The sequence below is a fragment of the Syzygium oleosum genome, unplaced genomic scaffold, assembly GCF_021117445.2.
Source record: "Syzygium oleosum isolate NSW1041296 unplaced genomic scaffold, Sole_v2.1 Sole_v2.42, whole genome shotgun sequence".
Classification (NCBI taxonomy): Eukaryota; Viridiplantae; Streptophyta; class Magnoliopsida; order Myrtales; family Myrtaceae; genus Syzygium; species Syzygium oleosum.
The window spans coordinates 1,044,784-1,060,058 of NW_026607526.1; the positions used below are offsets into that span (position 1 = coordinate 1,044,784).

At 38.0% G+C, this 15,275-nt stretch overlaps 1 protein-coding gene, 1 long non-coding RNA gene and 1 other non-coding gene across 3 annotated transcripts; 1 reads left to right on the forward strand and 2 right to left on the reverse strand.

The window, feature by feature from the left end:
• Positions 1-8,324: 8,324 nt before the first annotated feature.
• On the reverse strand, positions 8,325-9,173 carry LOC130136159 (uncharacterized). Its single transcript, XR_008815190.1, has 2 exons — positions 9,014-9,173; positions 8,325-8,920 (listed from the first exon to the last, which is right to left on the reverse strand). It is a non-coding gene; the product is annotated as an uncharacterized LOC130136159 (long non-coding RNA).
• Positions 9,174-11,132: 1,959 nt separating this feature from the next.
• Positions 11,133-11,236, reverse strand: LOC115666389 (small nucleolar RNA R71). The gene has a single exon (XR_004003899.2). It is a non-coding gene; the product is annotated as a small nucleolar RNA R71 (small nucleolar RNA).
• A 39-nt stretch (positions 11,237-11,275) lies between these two features.
• Positions 11,276-12,797, forward strand: LOC115663395 (uncharacterized). The gene is made up of 3 exons (XM_056306195.1): positions 11,276-11,434; positions 11,487-12,333; positions 12,445-12,797. The coding sequence occupies exons 1-3, from the start codon at positions 11,276-11,278 to the stop codon at positions 12,795-12,797; spliced, it is 1,359 nt and encodes a 452-aa protein (XP_056162170.1).
• Positions 12,798-15,275: the final 2,478 nt, after the last annotated feature.

Below are 15,275 nucleotides of genomic sequence, written 5' to 3' on the forward strand. Positions count from 1 at the left end.
CCAACAAAAAGATAAATGATAAAGAAAATATTTTTTAATCTTTTTCAATTATGATAAAATCAATAATAAACTAACAATAAGCTGAAAAAAAAGATGATATCTTGTTGCCTTGATTTCATATTTCTCTTCAAATTTGTACTTTTTGGGGAAAAGTTTTTGACTTTACAAGTCATTCTTCTTTAAAATTTTGAGCTTAGCGATTTCCCATGCAATAATTATTTAAAAAACACATCGCGCTTTTTAATTAAAGATTTGCCATGTCCACGTAACGATAATGTGAAAAAAAATCGTCAAAACAAGTTCATATTGGCTTTGAATGTTTTATGTGTTTTTTTTTTCATATATAATGTATACATTTGTCAGAGAGAACATGTAGAGATTAAGTTCTCAGAAGTTGGAGTGTTGAATTCCACAAACGTGAGTTAAGTTAGTAATGTTATTATATTTATTGTTGTGATTAGTTTCTTTTTATATTACAAAGATACTAAATTGTTTAGCTTGTTATGAGTTTTCTTGTTTTTTCTATACTTTATTTGCAATTACTTTCTGTCCATATTAGTAAACTCAAGGTAAGACAGATATTACATGAGAAAGTGCAATTTTATTGCAGAATGAAACTTTAGAAGGGCAATACACAATGATTAAAATTTCAAGGGCTAATACCTATTACTCCGAAAATTTAGGCAGTTTCATGGAATTTCTATATCATCTTTTTTCTAGGAGCCACTCAGAAAACTATATTTCAAGTTATTCTTGTGCATTGTTGAAAAAAAAGAAAAGAAAAGCTGTTGTACACATGTAAGAAATGTCACGAAATATGTTAAATATAAATTGTTGGCCCGTTTTCTAATGGTTACGATTGACCTTGGTTTTGGATCCCTGCATTTTCTCTTATCTTTATTCTGCTTGTTGTTTTGTCCGATTTTCTTATCTCCCGTTGTCGATTTGATGTAGTTACAGTAAAATATTGTTTTTTTAATCTTTTTCAAATATGAGACAATTCATGATAAACTAAAATGAAGCTGGAAAAAAAGATGAATAGCGTTGCCTTGATTTCATATGTTTCTTTCAAATCTGAACTTTCTCGGGAAAAAATCTTAACTTTATAAATCATTTTTCTTTTATTTTTAGCTTAGCCATTTCCCATCCGATAATTATTTAAAAAATATATTTTTTTATAAATAAAGTCCATCATGTTACTGTAACTGTAATGCTAAAAAAATCCGAAAAAAAGTGTTCGTATTGGCTTTGAATATTTTTATCCTTTTTTTCTTTTTATATAATGTATACATATGTCAAAGACGATGTAGAAATTAAGTTCCCAAAACTTAGAGCTTTGAAAAGCACAAATTAGGTAGTTAATGCAGTAATATTATCATATGAATTGTGGTAATTAGTTTCTTTCACATTTACGAAGATACTAATGTTTTTAGCTTATTACGAGTTTTCTTGTTTTTTCTATTCTTTATTTACAACTATTTTCCATTCATATTGGGGAATTCAAGGTAAAAGAGATATATCATGAGAAAGTACAATTATATTTCAAGATAAAATTTAGGAAGGCAATACATAAAGATTGAAAAATTCAAGGGCTAATGCTATTACTCCGAAAATTCAAGGGGGAATCCGTGAAATTTTTCCTTGTCATCTCTTTTCTAGGAGCCACTCTGAAAATAATAATGTTCACTAACAACAAGGTCCAAACAAAGTCGGTTCAAATAAAGAAGAAGGAAGAACACTAAACGTAGTCGCATAAGATTGATTATCTACCATTTTCTAGGGCACTTCTTTGGAGTACTCGAGAGAGAGATATCTTTTTGGTAAGGTGTTTGATGGGCACATTGTGCGAATTCAATGATAAAAAAAATTTAGGGTAGCAGGATGTGGGGAATAGCACATAATAACAGCACCCCAACACCACTTTGTTGCCTGGAAATGAAGAAGTAGAAGGTACTTCACAGTACGAGAAGTGAAGAGCCTGTATCGATTCCTTTGTTGCTGCACAAGCACGGGGCTTTTAAAGGTCCACCAATGGTAGGTGGGATATATTTTGTCAACAACGGCCTCTTTCCTCTTGGAGCTTTGTAGAATTTACCTGCCAATGTTGGGTGGGACGTATTCTATTCTTTTCTTTTCAAGAGTAGAGAGCTCGAGCGGAGAGGGATGGTGCTAAATAAATGGGAAATATCGAAAACATACTGTGAGACTTTGTGGGATTATTGTCAATTATTGTAAAAGTTTAAGTTGTTATATGAAAGCGTGGATTAAAATTTGATTATTCTAACACAGACCTCGTTTTTTATTCAATTACATATTTTTATTTTTTACAAGTGCCATTCACATATCTCTAAGGAAAAACCCACATTGAAAAGACCAAATTGCCCATCCTTACAGACTCATCACATCATCTTGGTTAGGTTTTCAATGATTCGGTTTTGAGTTGGTTTTGAGTGTTTGGGGGTGGATAAGAAAATTTAGAATATGGAGATGGATATGTTTGAAAAGAAAATTGTATTTTCATAATTAGGGACTCCGGAATAATCGATATGATGGTGCAAAGCCGTCTCAAAGGCTCTCTCTCTCTCTCCACTCTATCTTGCGTCGAGGGGTCAGCAATGTTGGCACAATGTAGTCGTATTTATAGTTTGTGCTAGCCTAAAACATCTTAACTTTGATTCTATAGGCGAAAGAATTGAATTATTATAAAAAAGCATTGATAATTCGTGTCAACATATAAAAATAAATGTGTGCTGTCTTATCAAATTTGGATTTTCTTTCTGTAATTCGTGTTTTACCTCATGTCAAGCATATAAATCATGTCTAGTTTTACCGACCTCGAGCATGGAGGTGGTGCTTCATCGCTGCCGTTATTGGTGTTTTCGGTGTCGCTAGCTCGGCCACATTCACCTTTGCTCAATCACCTCAACCATCCCTTGCCCTCTCTCATTTCGATCACCGTCCACCATCCTTAGCCATTTCTCAACCGAGCCTAGGGAGATCGCTTGCCTTTGGGGTTTGCTTGAGGCTGCAGTGACGATGAAGGGGTGGCTTGTAGCAGTGGATGCGCCAGCCGGTGGTGTGCCGGCCGGTGGTTCCAACTAAGTGTGTAGATGTTCCTCCTTTATGTGGTAAATTTAGTCTCTAAAAAAATGAGAGGATTTCCAGCCATTTGTAGAACATTATTTGAATAATGACGATCGTGGCAAGATGTTTTACTCCTATATGATTTATATTTTTTACTGTGTACTCACGGCAAGATGTTAATATTGGTACATCTTTTTTTATGAACATTGATGTTAACATTGGTATTATTGCTTCTTTATTTTAATCATGTGTTTGAATAATAATTGCTGCAAGTTCAGTCCAAAATAAGAACGCTCGTGGAAAATGCACTAATTGTCAGTAATGTGGAATCACAAGTATAATAAATTCCTACCTTTGCCCTCATTATTTAAAATAAAAGAGGTCATAGATGCCAATCCAGTTGGGTCATATTTCGAACAAAAATCCTCTATCCCGTCCAATGCCTCCATTATTGTCTCAATAGATCTCAACAGAATCCATTCCAATATAACTTGAACTCGATCCCTACCCAACAAGTCCAATGACCAGGTTCAACTAGCTAGTGATGCCCAAGCATAAACTTTGCTAGTTCCAAAAATACAATACCAATAGTCTACTATTTGCTATCATTTAGTTGCGCCATGATGTATCGCAACCGATATTTAACAATGTATCTTCTAAAGCAACAATTAGGTTGTTGCCGATGTCTCGTAAAACATAATGGAAGGAATTATTAATCCTTGAATAGGATCAATTTGCAATGGAGGATCACTTTCCTTATTCTATACCGCCATTTCTATTTGAGTAGGAAGGAATCGAACATGCAATATCATACCGGTGGAGCTTACTCAACATCTATGGACATGACGGTTCATGTACATCGCCGGGGTTTAATTGATGCCAACGGCACGGGGTTACTCCGTGTTGTCAAGGGAAATGATGCGAAACCCTAATTCCGTGTGCTCCACGTACTAAGCATCTCTTCGGTTGAGAGGAAGCTTTCTCTTCGTACATATACTGGAAAGCAACCTGAAAAGAGAGGATCATCAGGTAATCAGTCATCATGAGAGAGTACTCATAGTAGAACATTAAAAATCCCATCTACTTTGATTTGGAAGCTAACCCAATGAAATCTCAGGAACTTCATCGACCACATGGATGCATGCCCCGGAAGGTGCTTCTTTTAAATTTTCTCCCGGTACTGTGTTGAATAATTGCAGCACGGTTTTGGGTTTCTCGAATTCAATACACCATTGCTGGAAAGAGCAAGCTCACATGCAGTGCGACCTTTTCAAGGAACATTTAAGACCAGAGGAGGGTACGCGGCTTCATTAAATTCAAACATAGCTGGTGAGTGAAAAGGAAAGGGAAAAAAGTTGCATGAGCACAGTACATGCAACCGGGAACCTCCGTCGACCCGATTCAGGACAAAGAGATGGCGACACTGATGATCCCTACGATCCTTTTTCTTTCTTCGATTGCGTGAATTAGTGTGCAAAATAATAGGTTTGAGACGACGGGATGCAAAGTTAATGTATCGAAACCAGAGGGTACAAAATGTTATTAAGGGTTAACAAGAGGATTCTGCTTGTAATTTTGGACTTTTGCTTAGTCTACTGGCGATATAAAAGAGATCTTCTGCAAGTAACTAGGGTTGAATGCAGTTTCCATTACTAACTCGATGTTTTATGACTGCTTGTTCTAGAAAGAATTGACAATGGTATTCTTAAATAAAATTCCTCGTAAGCTACCCTTGACAGCAATCAACGAAAGAGGAGAACGAAAAATTGAAACCTCAATTTGTGACCTAAGAGAGAAATAAGACACGAGTTAGATCGAGAGTTCGACGGAGACATTGATGGAAAACTTGGTTAATGAAAAGGCGCTTCTAAAACAACAGAATACCATCAAAATGACGGCTAGTAATCATCAAGATGTGCTAACTTGCATACCTAAATGTGAAGGCCAGATAACGAGAGACATCATATCTCTGTAAATGAAAACTGGTAACGCCCCCGCACGTTTGGTTAATCACCATGTCCCTTTGGCACGATCTTTGAGCTCCATTAAGATATATGCCAACCTTCCTACTAGAACACCAGTCACCTCTTGATTGGCATATTTTCCAGATCATCGAGCCCAGGTTGTCCATTATGCCAACTCGATCTAAGTTTTGGTGCCAGCAGGATATTGTCATGTCATTTGATATTATAATTCTCAGTTAAAAAGTTTAGAACCTCCGCCTCTGATGCTAATGTAAGGGGTGGCAATTATGCTGTAAGGGATACGGACAGCATTTGATATTGTCATTTTTCTTAAAAGTAGATGAAAGAAAGTCTGTGTTCTTGACAATGGAACGGGGAAAGTTGTCCATAAAGTCCTAAATCAATCGTACGGTGGCCAATTCAGTCCTAAATCTTCGGATTGTGCCAATTTAGTCCTAAACAATTTGACGATTTGCTAATTTAGTCCTAAACCTTTTAATTGTGCCAGTAAACCTTTTGACACTTTGTCAATTTAATCATGAACCTTTTGATGATTTACCAATGTAATCTTTCAGGCCATTTTTGGCTGGAAATCACTAGCGTGAATGCCGACTGGCCTACGGAATGTCGTTAAAAATCACCTACAAACGTGTACTTTACGAAAAAGTGGGAAAAAGTGGGATGTTTTACTAGCAGAGCCCCTCCGGCATGACTCAGAAAGAAACAAATTTTCCATGTACTTATGCATATTAAATACCAATCCACATGCATATTGGAAAATCAGATCAGTTGCTCAGTTCTTGGCATGAATTAATGTGTTTGTTATCTCTTCGTACTTCCTGAAGTGTACTGTATTTCCAAAGGAAGAGGCTTAAGTCATTCCTACTACTAAGTCCCGCTTTAAAACAGCTTTTTGATTTCATGAGTTGCAGTGAACTGACAATGGGTAAGGGTAATTTCTGTGTGGTTCCTCGCATTTTGTTTACTCTGGTACTGTCCATCACGGGACCATGCAAGCACCATCCTTTATAAGTAGTTGGAAAACTATTGTTACTGACTCGATGATTTTGGTATACACATGCAATGGTGTCTGACTATCCTTGTCAAGACCGTAAAAAATAATCACTACAGTTAATTGCTGTACCTGATCGAGTTGATCTTCTTTTGCGAGATTATTGATTAGATATACATTCTAACCTTGTTTATCATTAACGGGTATACATTGTGTATAAGGGTTCGCTTCCAGAGGAAGGGTATTCGCCGTCGTCCTAGCATTTCAACATGATCGGACAAGTTACGGATGAAAGGTAACATTCATATGCTAGAGCGTGGTATTGCTAATGGCCAATTCTGAACTCTCTCTCTCTCTCTCTCTCTGTGTGACATACAAAGCACAGTCTTGTGAAGAGTTTCTTGATTACAAGTTACAAGAGGAGCTGTAATGGTTTCGCGGCCAAGCTTACAAAACAAGAGGCAGATAAAATAGCCAGTGAGTCTTGCAGGAAGTGTTTCAAGCACTTCTAAATTATTTTCATTGGCCTAAACGAGGGACTCGTGTAAATGATTGGAAATATGAACTGCAGGCATGAAAGGAGTACTCTCTGTATTTCCCAGCACAACTCTCAAACTTCAGACCACAAGACCTTGAGACTTCATGGGCTTCTCCTCCAAAGCAAAACAATCCCAACCGCCGAAAGCGACGTCATCACCGGCCTTGTCAACACCGGTGTTCGGCCCGAGTCTGAGTCGTCTAGCGGCGGAGGATTGGGTCCTCCGCCAAAGAAGCGGGAGGGCGCCCTCTTCCCACGCAGCAAGTAATACTTCTCGAACTTAAAACCTGATTGCGGATTGATCTTCAAAGGCTTTTCCTTTCCCATGTAAAATCTTGTTCCGTAACCAAACTTGATTCTGACACGTCAGTAAGCACAAAAAGATTTAGAAGTATGCACATTAAGAGGATTAAAGAAGCATTAAAAATAGAAAGCACACTTGAGGGGTAAATAAAAAGAAAAAAAAAAAACAGATCAGGCCCAAGTCGAATCCGACCGTAGGTCAGTGGCCTTGGCGACGCTTAGTGGAATCGCACGACCTAGACCAGATCTGGCCATTGCCGGGGTCGCCCAACCCCGACATTGACGATTGGGGTCACGCGACCCCAAGCATCACCCATACAGGGTTGCACAATTTGAGGTCAGATTTGGATTGAGTCGTGCAAGCCAAGCCAAATCTAGCCCTCGCGAGGTCGTGAGACCCCGACCATTCATTGCTTGGGGTCCTTCGATCCTACCGAAGGCTGGAAAGCCAGGCACCTCTCCTAGCCGACTCGAACAAAAACATGTGCTTTAAAAACCCAATTTACACAAAAAAAAATGTTCAAGGATCTAATTAAACAATATGGAAAAATTCAGGGACTACCAATACATTTTCCCTCGATGCCATTGCGACTCTTCTTTCTTTTATTAAATCCGTAATAAATGTGGTCATCGAAATATAAATTTTAAGTTTTGAGTTTATTTTAGTAGTGTTGGAATATTTAAATATTAAATTACGTATTTATCTATCAGCTTAAACTTTTAGATCAGTTGACAGTGGTCCCACAAATTTCACAAGCAGTAAATTTTCTATCGATCTATCAAATTACTCAAAATTTCACACCTTCATCTGTCGATTTTATCTGGAAGATTGCTCGGAGCGCATCAGTTTGTCATTTATTGAGAGCTAGGAATTTGATGACTCATGAAGGGAAGTTGTCTATTGATGATGATGTTAAATCCGGGGAAATTTACCATAAAAGTCTTAAACCTATTGCAATTGTGTCAATTCAGTTCTAATTTTTTTTTTGGCCAATTGAGTCATAAACCTTTTACATTTGTGCCAATACAGTCCATTTGGCGAATTTTGATTGGCTAGGGCTAACATGGACGCCGAGCGTCCTACATGGCGCGGCCGGTGCTACATGGACAATTTATAATAATATTTTAATATTTTTTCAAATTTTTATTTATTTATTATTTATTCTTTTATTCTTTTCTTTCTCTTTCTTTTTTTTTCTTTCCTTCTTCCTCTGGCTAGCGAGGTCCCTCATCGACCCTAGCCTTGGCCAATTGTTGAGGTCCGGTCAAAATTGGCACCACGTAGGACGGCTGGTGTCCATGTTAGCGTCGACCGGCCAAAATTGACCGGATGGATTAAATTGGTACAAATACAAAAGATTTAAGACTCAATTGGCCAAAAAAAAAAAAAGGTTTAGGGCTAAAATGGCACAATTTCAATAGGTTTAAGACTTCTTTGGTAATTTTCCCATTAAATCCGCTGAGCACGATGCCAATATTCAGGATGATAGTCCCAACAATTGAGGTAAGGAAGGCCAAAAAACTCTTGAATTGGAAATATGAGCTGCAGAGTCTTGAGTTCATCCATCAATTTTCCTTCGGGAGAGGGATGGATTGCTAGAACTAGTTGGATATTCAAAATTTTCTTGCAAAATCATGTCATCCAGGAAAAGAACTCACAACTGAAATGAGCATATATCTTGCAACTTATCATGAACAGAACTGATTGTGCTCAGAGTTTGCATAACTTCAGTTTATTCTTCTTTTCTCAACAATTGGGACACTCAGGAATATGACTTTCAGTCATAGGTGGCGAAAATTGATCTTTTCCCTCAAAGGCCAACAACAGATGCAGGGACCAGGGCGTTCCTGACGAATTAACTCCCCAGATGCCTATCCCGAAGAGGTCGTGTTGGGTCGTAGAGCCGGAATCGAAGCCAAGACCCTCGCTTTGTCATGCTGCTGAATAAAAGTGATTTCTTGATACTGAGCATTCACAGCGAAGAGTACAAACTGGGTCATCTATGCAACCAAATTACTCTATGCCAACAAATTTTTGCATGCTTTATCAGCTATGTAATCTTCCCAGCAACTTTTTTATTGTAAAGCACTCCAAAGTCCAAACAAGTTTACCAGAAGTGAAGCAAACGCCACCCAGACCAGATGAAGTAGAGAAGTATTCTTCCCTAAACCAAGATCACGCTGACCCCTTGAGAAGCCCGTGTATTCGAAGGCTCTGCTGCTTGTAGATGACCCAAGCTAAAAATATAAACGATAAAAAGTTCGAAAGTGAAATTTCATGGTTTGTTATGTAGGTCGTGATCGACCAAGTTCATTAAGATGCGAGGTTAGGCCAAAGTCCAGGGATCAAGGAAGAAGGTTGATAACTCTATAAAAATAGAGTTATTTTATCTACTCTAGGCAATAAATAATGCAATATTTGTTAGAATATACTTGGATTTCCTTTTATTTACTTAATTTTTCCTTGTTTATGCAGAATATTGAGATATGGAGAAAATAAGGAAAATATGGCAAGAAGAAGGAAAGGAATATGCAATTCAGAGAAGAGTTAGAAGGTGGATATCACATTGGGAATTCTGCGATTTATTCCCTAATTTTATACGAAAAAGAAGCAATTGCCTTGTGAGAGGAGTCTTGGATGTTATCATATAAATATGATAACTTGGGGAACATGGAGTTTTTTAGATCGTTTTTGTTTTCAGTGTTCGAGAGTTTTTCAAGTATTTTGAAGAGAAGACAAAAGTGGTGACAGAATTCTTGTTCTTTGATTCAAGATGTTTGGTTTAATTTATATTTTCGTTTTTTTTCTATTATATTCTAATTTTCTTTGTTAGAGCTACGATGTAGCCTAACCATGATGATATGAATTTCATGCTTTTTATGCTTTGCAAGTAATTTCATTTATGTGAGTTATATATTATTGTGCTTAATGCGTTTAGGTGATTGGCCACCACTTGAATGATCGGATGTGCATGTTTGAGGCGAGAAGTAATAATATGCAATTGCTCCTTATAATATATAACCATGCATTAAATGTGGATAGAAATATACCATGTTATTTGTGTAGCTTTCGGTGATAAGGTGGTCCAAAAGATTCATTGTAAACCGGGAATATTCACAGATTTTAATGCGCTTATGTTTATTTAAATTCACATAGAAATATAGTGAATTGATAAACTGAGTAGGTTTGCTATACCTAGAGATAGGATAGTAAATAGACTAGGAAATTCCGCTATCACATGTTTGATATTGTTCTTGTATGCATAGTGATCCGAAATTCATATCTAGTGGTTATGGTAAAATTGGATGCTCTAACATATTTTACCTGATTGATTATCTGCCTTTAGTTTAAAAAATTTCGTTTTTAAAAATTGTCAATTTTTATTTGTTCTCAATTATATTTTGATCAGTTAGATAAATTTTAGAATTAGTCCATTTTTAATATTTAATTGGTTTATTATCATCAATCTCTGTGGGACGATACTCTTCTCATTATTATATTACTTGTTCAACACGTTCGTTGACACGTGCAGAATTTTACGAACAAGTTTTTGGCGCCGTTGCCGGGGATTGATTTGATAATTATCAATTACTATTAATACCGAGCAATTCATGGTTTAGTCTAACATTATTTTTTTATTTTTTTTTATTTTAATTTTATTAGTTTGATTTTACAGAAAAAAAAAGAAGAAAGAGGAATTCGACTCTGTACAAGAATTGGGTGGAATATTGCATGACTCGAAGCCAATAGGGAGAACTTGAGAAGTTTGATCCTGAAATTGAGCGCACTTTTCTAAGGCGACGGCAAGAGCAAAACAACAACACCATGGCTGAAAACCAACAGGGAGAAGAAAATCCAAGGAGGACTTTGAAGGATTATGCTGCACCTACGGTCCAAGGATCAACATCAAGCATTAGGAGGCCAACCATACAAGCTAACAATTTCGAAATTAAGCCTTCCTAATTCGGATGCTTCAAAACGCAGGTCCAATTCGGTGGATTGCCGAATGATGATCCTAATATCCATTTAGATGCTTTTCTTGAAATTTGTGACACTATAAAATATAATGGCGTTATTGATGATGCCATTAGATTGAGATTATTTCCTTTTTCCTTGTGTGATAAAGCTAAGACGTGGTTAACTTCTCTTCCTGCAGGATCTATCACGACTTGGAATGACATGGCTCAAAAATTCCTTAGTAAGTACTTTCCTCCTGCTAAGTCTCGCAAGATGCGTAACGATATTACTTCTTTTGTACAGATGGATGGTGAATCTCGTACGAAGCTTGGGGAGAGGTTTAAAGAACTACGAAGGCGTTGTCCGCATCATGGCCTACCGGTTTGGATGCAGCGCATACATTCTATAATGGAGTGATGCCGAATTTGAGGTCTACCATTGATGCCGCAGCTGGAGGGACATTGAACAATAAATCGCCTGAGGAAGCCTTTGATCTTTTGGAGGAGATGGCGGCTAATAGCTACCAATGGCCGATTGAGAGGCTATCTGCTAGAAAGTTGAGTGGAATTCATGAAGTCGGTGTCAATACTACCATTGCCGCAGAGTTTCTTTGCTTTAAACAAAAAGATCGACTCGGTGTTGAAGATTCAAGGCCCGACTTGTGAATTTTGCAATGGAAGCCATGCTAGCACCGAATGTCGGGTAGGTAATCCTTTCACACATCCTCCCGAAAATACTAACTTTGTTGGAAATTTTAGCGGCCTCCCGAACAATCCATATTCAAACACCTATAATCCTGGATGGCGAAACCACCCGAATTTCTCCTGGAGCAACCAAAATCAGCAAGGGCCGAGACCACCACCACCATCATTTAGGCCGCCTGAGGAGAAACAACACAATCACCTTGAGGAGATGGTTACTAAGCTAGCTCAAACAACTCAAGACTTCATTAAAAGTGCTGATGTGAGGTTCCAAAATCGGGAGGCATCCATTCGAAATCGGAGAAGCGAGGTTGGCCGGTTAGCTAACCATTTGTCCGAAAGACCGTATGGTACCCTTCCGAGCAACATGAGAAGAATCCAGGTTGAGAATGCAAAAGCAATCACCTTGAGGAGTGGAAAAGAAGTTAGCAGAAATTTGTCTAATGAAAGCACAAGAAAGAAGAAAGAAATCGAACCACCCGGAGCCGACGCACCGGAAATTGAACCCTCCAAAGCTGATCCACCTCGAAGCAAGTTATTTCCGGACAATCCAAAGCCATATGTGCCGCCAGTTCCATACCCGGAAAGACTTCAGCAACACAAAATAGATAAGCAGTTCTCTAAATTCCTTGATGTTTTTAAGAAATTACACATTAATATTCCTTTTGCAGATGCCTTAGCCCAGATGCCTAGTTATGCGAAATTTTTGAAGGAAATTTTGGCAAACAAACAGAAATTGGAAGATTATGAGACTGTGAAGCTTAATGAGGAATGTTCAGCTATTTTATAGAATAAGTTACCACCAAAGTTGAAAGATCCAGGGAGTTTTACTATTCCTTGTACTATTGGTAATTCTTATTTTGATAAGGCATTGTGTGATTTAGGTGCAAGTATTAATCTAATGCCTTATTCTGTTTTTAGGAAATTAGGTTTGGGGGAAGCAAAAGCTACCACCGTATCTCTTCAGTTAGCCGATCGATCGATCAAATACCCAAGAGGCATAGTGGAGGATGTTCTAGTTAAGGTTGACAAGTTTATTTTTCCTGCAGATTTCATTGTCTTAGAGATAGAGGAGGATTTCGAGGTCTCGATCATCCTAGGCCGACCTTTTCTAGCAACAGGGAGAGCTCTAATTGATGTGCAACAAGGAAAATTAATTCTTAGAGTTCAAGATGACCGAGTCACCTTTGATGTGTTCAAAGCCATGAAATATCTGTTGAGCCGAATGAATGTTTGAGAGTCGATGCGGTTGATAGGCTTGTGGAATCAATTTTTAGTAAAGCCACAATTGAAGACTCGTTGGAGGCATGCTTGGTTTGGCCAAGCAAAGAAGAAGCCAAAGCTATAGAGGTCGAGCAGTACACGAAATTTTTGGAAGCAAATCCACCTTTTCCGAGATTTAGACCACCGAAATTCGAAGAATTGAGATCGAATTTGAAGAAACCGAAACCCTCTATTGAAGAACTACCAATTCTAGAACTCAAATCTTTACCATCTCATCTTAAATATGCTTTTCTTGATGGAGTGTCCTCTCTTCCAAGTAATTATTTCTTCTTCTTTGACAGTGTGATGGAGGAAAAGTTACTCCGAGTCCCGAGAGATCATAAAGGAGCAATAGGATGGACCATTGCGAGATATTAAAGGAATAAGCCCTCGATATGCATGCATAAAATATTGATGGAAGAGCAATTCAAACCGATCATCCAACCCCAAAGGAGGCTCAATCCAAAAATGCGGGAGGTGGTGAAGGTGAGGTAATTAAGCTACTTGATGCGGGGATCATCTATCCTATCTCTGACAGTGCTTGGGTAAGTCCTGTGTAAGTTGTTCCAAAAAAAGGAGGTATGACTGTTCAACCTAATGATGATAATGAATTGATTCCTACTAGAACAGTTACTGGATGTCGTGTTTGCATGGATTATAGAAAATTGAATGATGCCACCCGTAAAGATCACTTTCCTTTGCCTTTTATTGATCAATTATTGGAGAGACTTGTAGGGCATGAGTTTTACTGCTTTTTAGATGGATATTCTGGTTATAATCAAATCTCTATTGCACCTGAGGATCAAGAAAAAACTACTTTTACTTGTCCCTATGGCACTTTTGCCTATAGGAGGATGCCTTTTGGTCTTTGTAATGCGCATGCTACTTTTCAAAGATGCATGATGGCTATTTTTTCTGACATGATGGAAAAATATATTGAGATATTTATGGATGATTTTTCTGTTTTTGGCTCATCTTTTGATTCATGCTTGAATAATTTAGCTTTGGTGTTACAAAGATGTGAGGAGACTAACCTTGTCTTGAATTGGGAGAAGTGTCACTTTATGGTGCAGGAAGGGATTGTGCTAGGCCATAAGATCTCTATAAGAGGAATTGAGGTGGACCGAGCTAAGATTGAAGTTATTTCAAAGCGCCGCCTCCTACCTCGTGAAGCTTGTTCGAGGATTTTTAGGACATGCAGGATTTTATAGGCGTTTCATTAAAGATTTTTCTAAGATTACTAGACCCCTTTCTAAATTGTTGGAAAAAGATTCTAAATTTGACTTCTCGATGATTGTTTGCGGGCATTCAACACATTGAAGGAGAAGTTAATTTTGGCCCCTATCATGACTGCGCCTACTTGGGATTTGCCTTTCGAGTTGATGTGTGACGCTAGTGACTCGCTGTTGGAGCCGTACTTGGACAAAGAAAGGATGGAATTTTTCGAACCATATACTATGCAAGCCGCACTGTCTGGAGCTCAATTGAATTATGCCACAACGAAAAGGAGCTTTTGGCGGTAGTGTTTGCTTTTGATAAATTTCGCTCTTATTTGATTGGTTCCAAAGTTATTGTTTATCGACCACTCTTGCTCTTAAGTATTTGCTTGAAAAGAAAGATTCAAAACCTAGGTTGATTAGGTGGATCTTACTGCTGCAAGAGTTTGACTTGGAAATCAAAGACAAGAAAGGGAAAGAAAACTTAGTGGCCGACCATCTCTCTAGATTGCCGAATGCCCCTGTGGAAGAAAGACCAATCCTAGATGAATTTCCTGATGAGGCATTTTTCTCTGTCAAAACCGAAACCCCTTGGTATGCTGATTATGTTAATTTCTTGGCAGGTGGTCACTTCGGTGCCTCCAAGACTGCAGCTAAGGTTTTACAATCTGGATTTTATTGCCCCACACTTTTTAAAGATGCTTACTCCTTTGTAGCTTCATGTGACCGATGTCAGAGAACTGGAAATATTTCTAGAAAAAATGAGATGCCTTTAAACAACATTATTGTGTGTGAATTATTTGATGTTTGGGGTATTGATTTCATGGGATCCTTTACATCTTCTTATGGTAATTTATACATTTTAGTGGCTGTGGAGTATGTGTCTAAGTGGGTAGAAGCTGTAGCATTGCCAAAAAATGATGCTAAGGCTGTTGTCAAATTCTTGAAGAAAAATATTTTTACGCGGTTTGGCACTCCTAGGGCAATCATAAGTGATAGGGGGACACACTTTTGCAACAAACAGTTTGAAGCACTTTTGAGTAAGTATGGAGTCACACATAAGGTTGCAACCCCTTATCATCCTCAGACTAGTGGTCAAGTAGAGGTTTCAAATAGGGAAATCAAGAGAATTTTAGAAAAAACAGTGAATGCCTCTAGGAAAGATTGGTCAATGAAACTTGATGATGCACTTTGGGCCTATAGGACAGCATTCAAAACCCCTATTGGGATGTCTC

Excerpts from the sequence above, each read along its gene's own strand:
- LOC115663395 (XM_056306195.1), top strand. The coding sequence starts at position 11,276 with ATGCCGAATTTGAGGTCTACCATTGATGCCGCAGCTGGAGGGACATTG. Across the intron at positions 11,435-11,486 it reads AGTTGAGTGGAATTCATGAA|ATCGACTCGGTGTTGAAGAT; the intron begins GTCGGTGTCAAT and ends TTAAACAAAAAG. Across the intron at positions 12,334-12,444 it reads TGTGAAGCTTAATGAGGAAT|GTGCAAGTATTAATCTAATG; the intron begins GTTCAGCTATTT and ends TGTGTGATTTAG.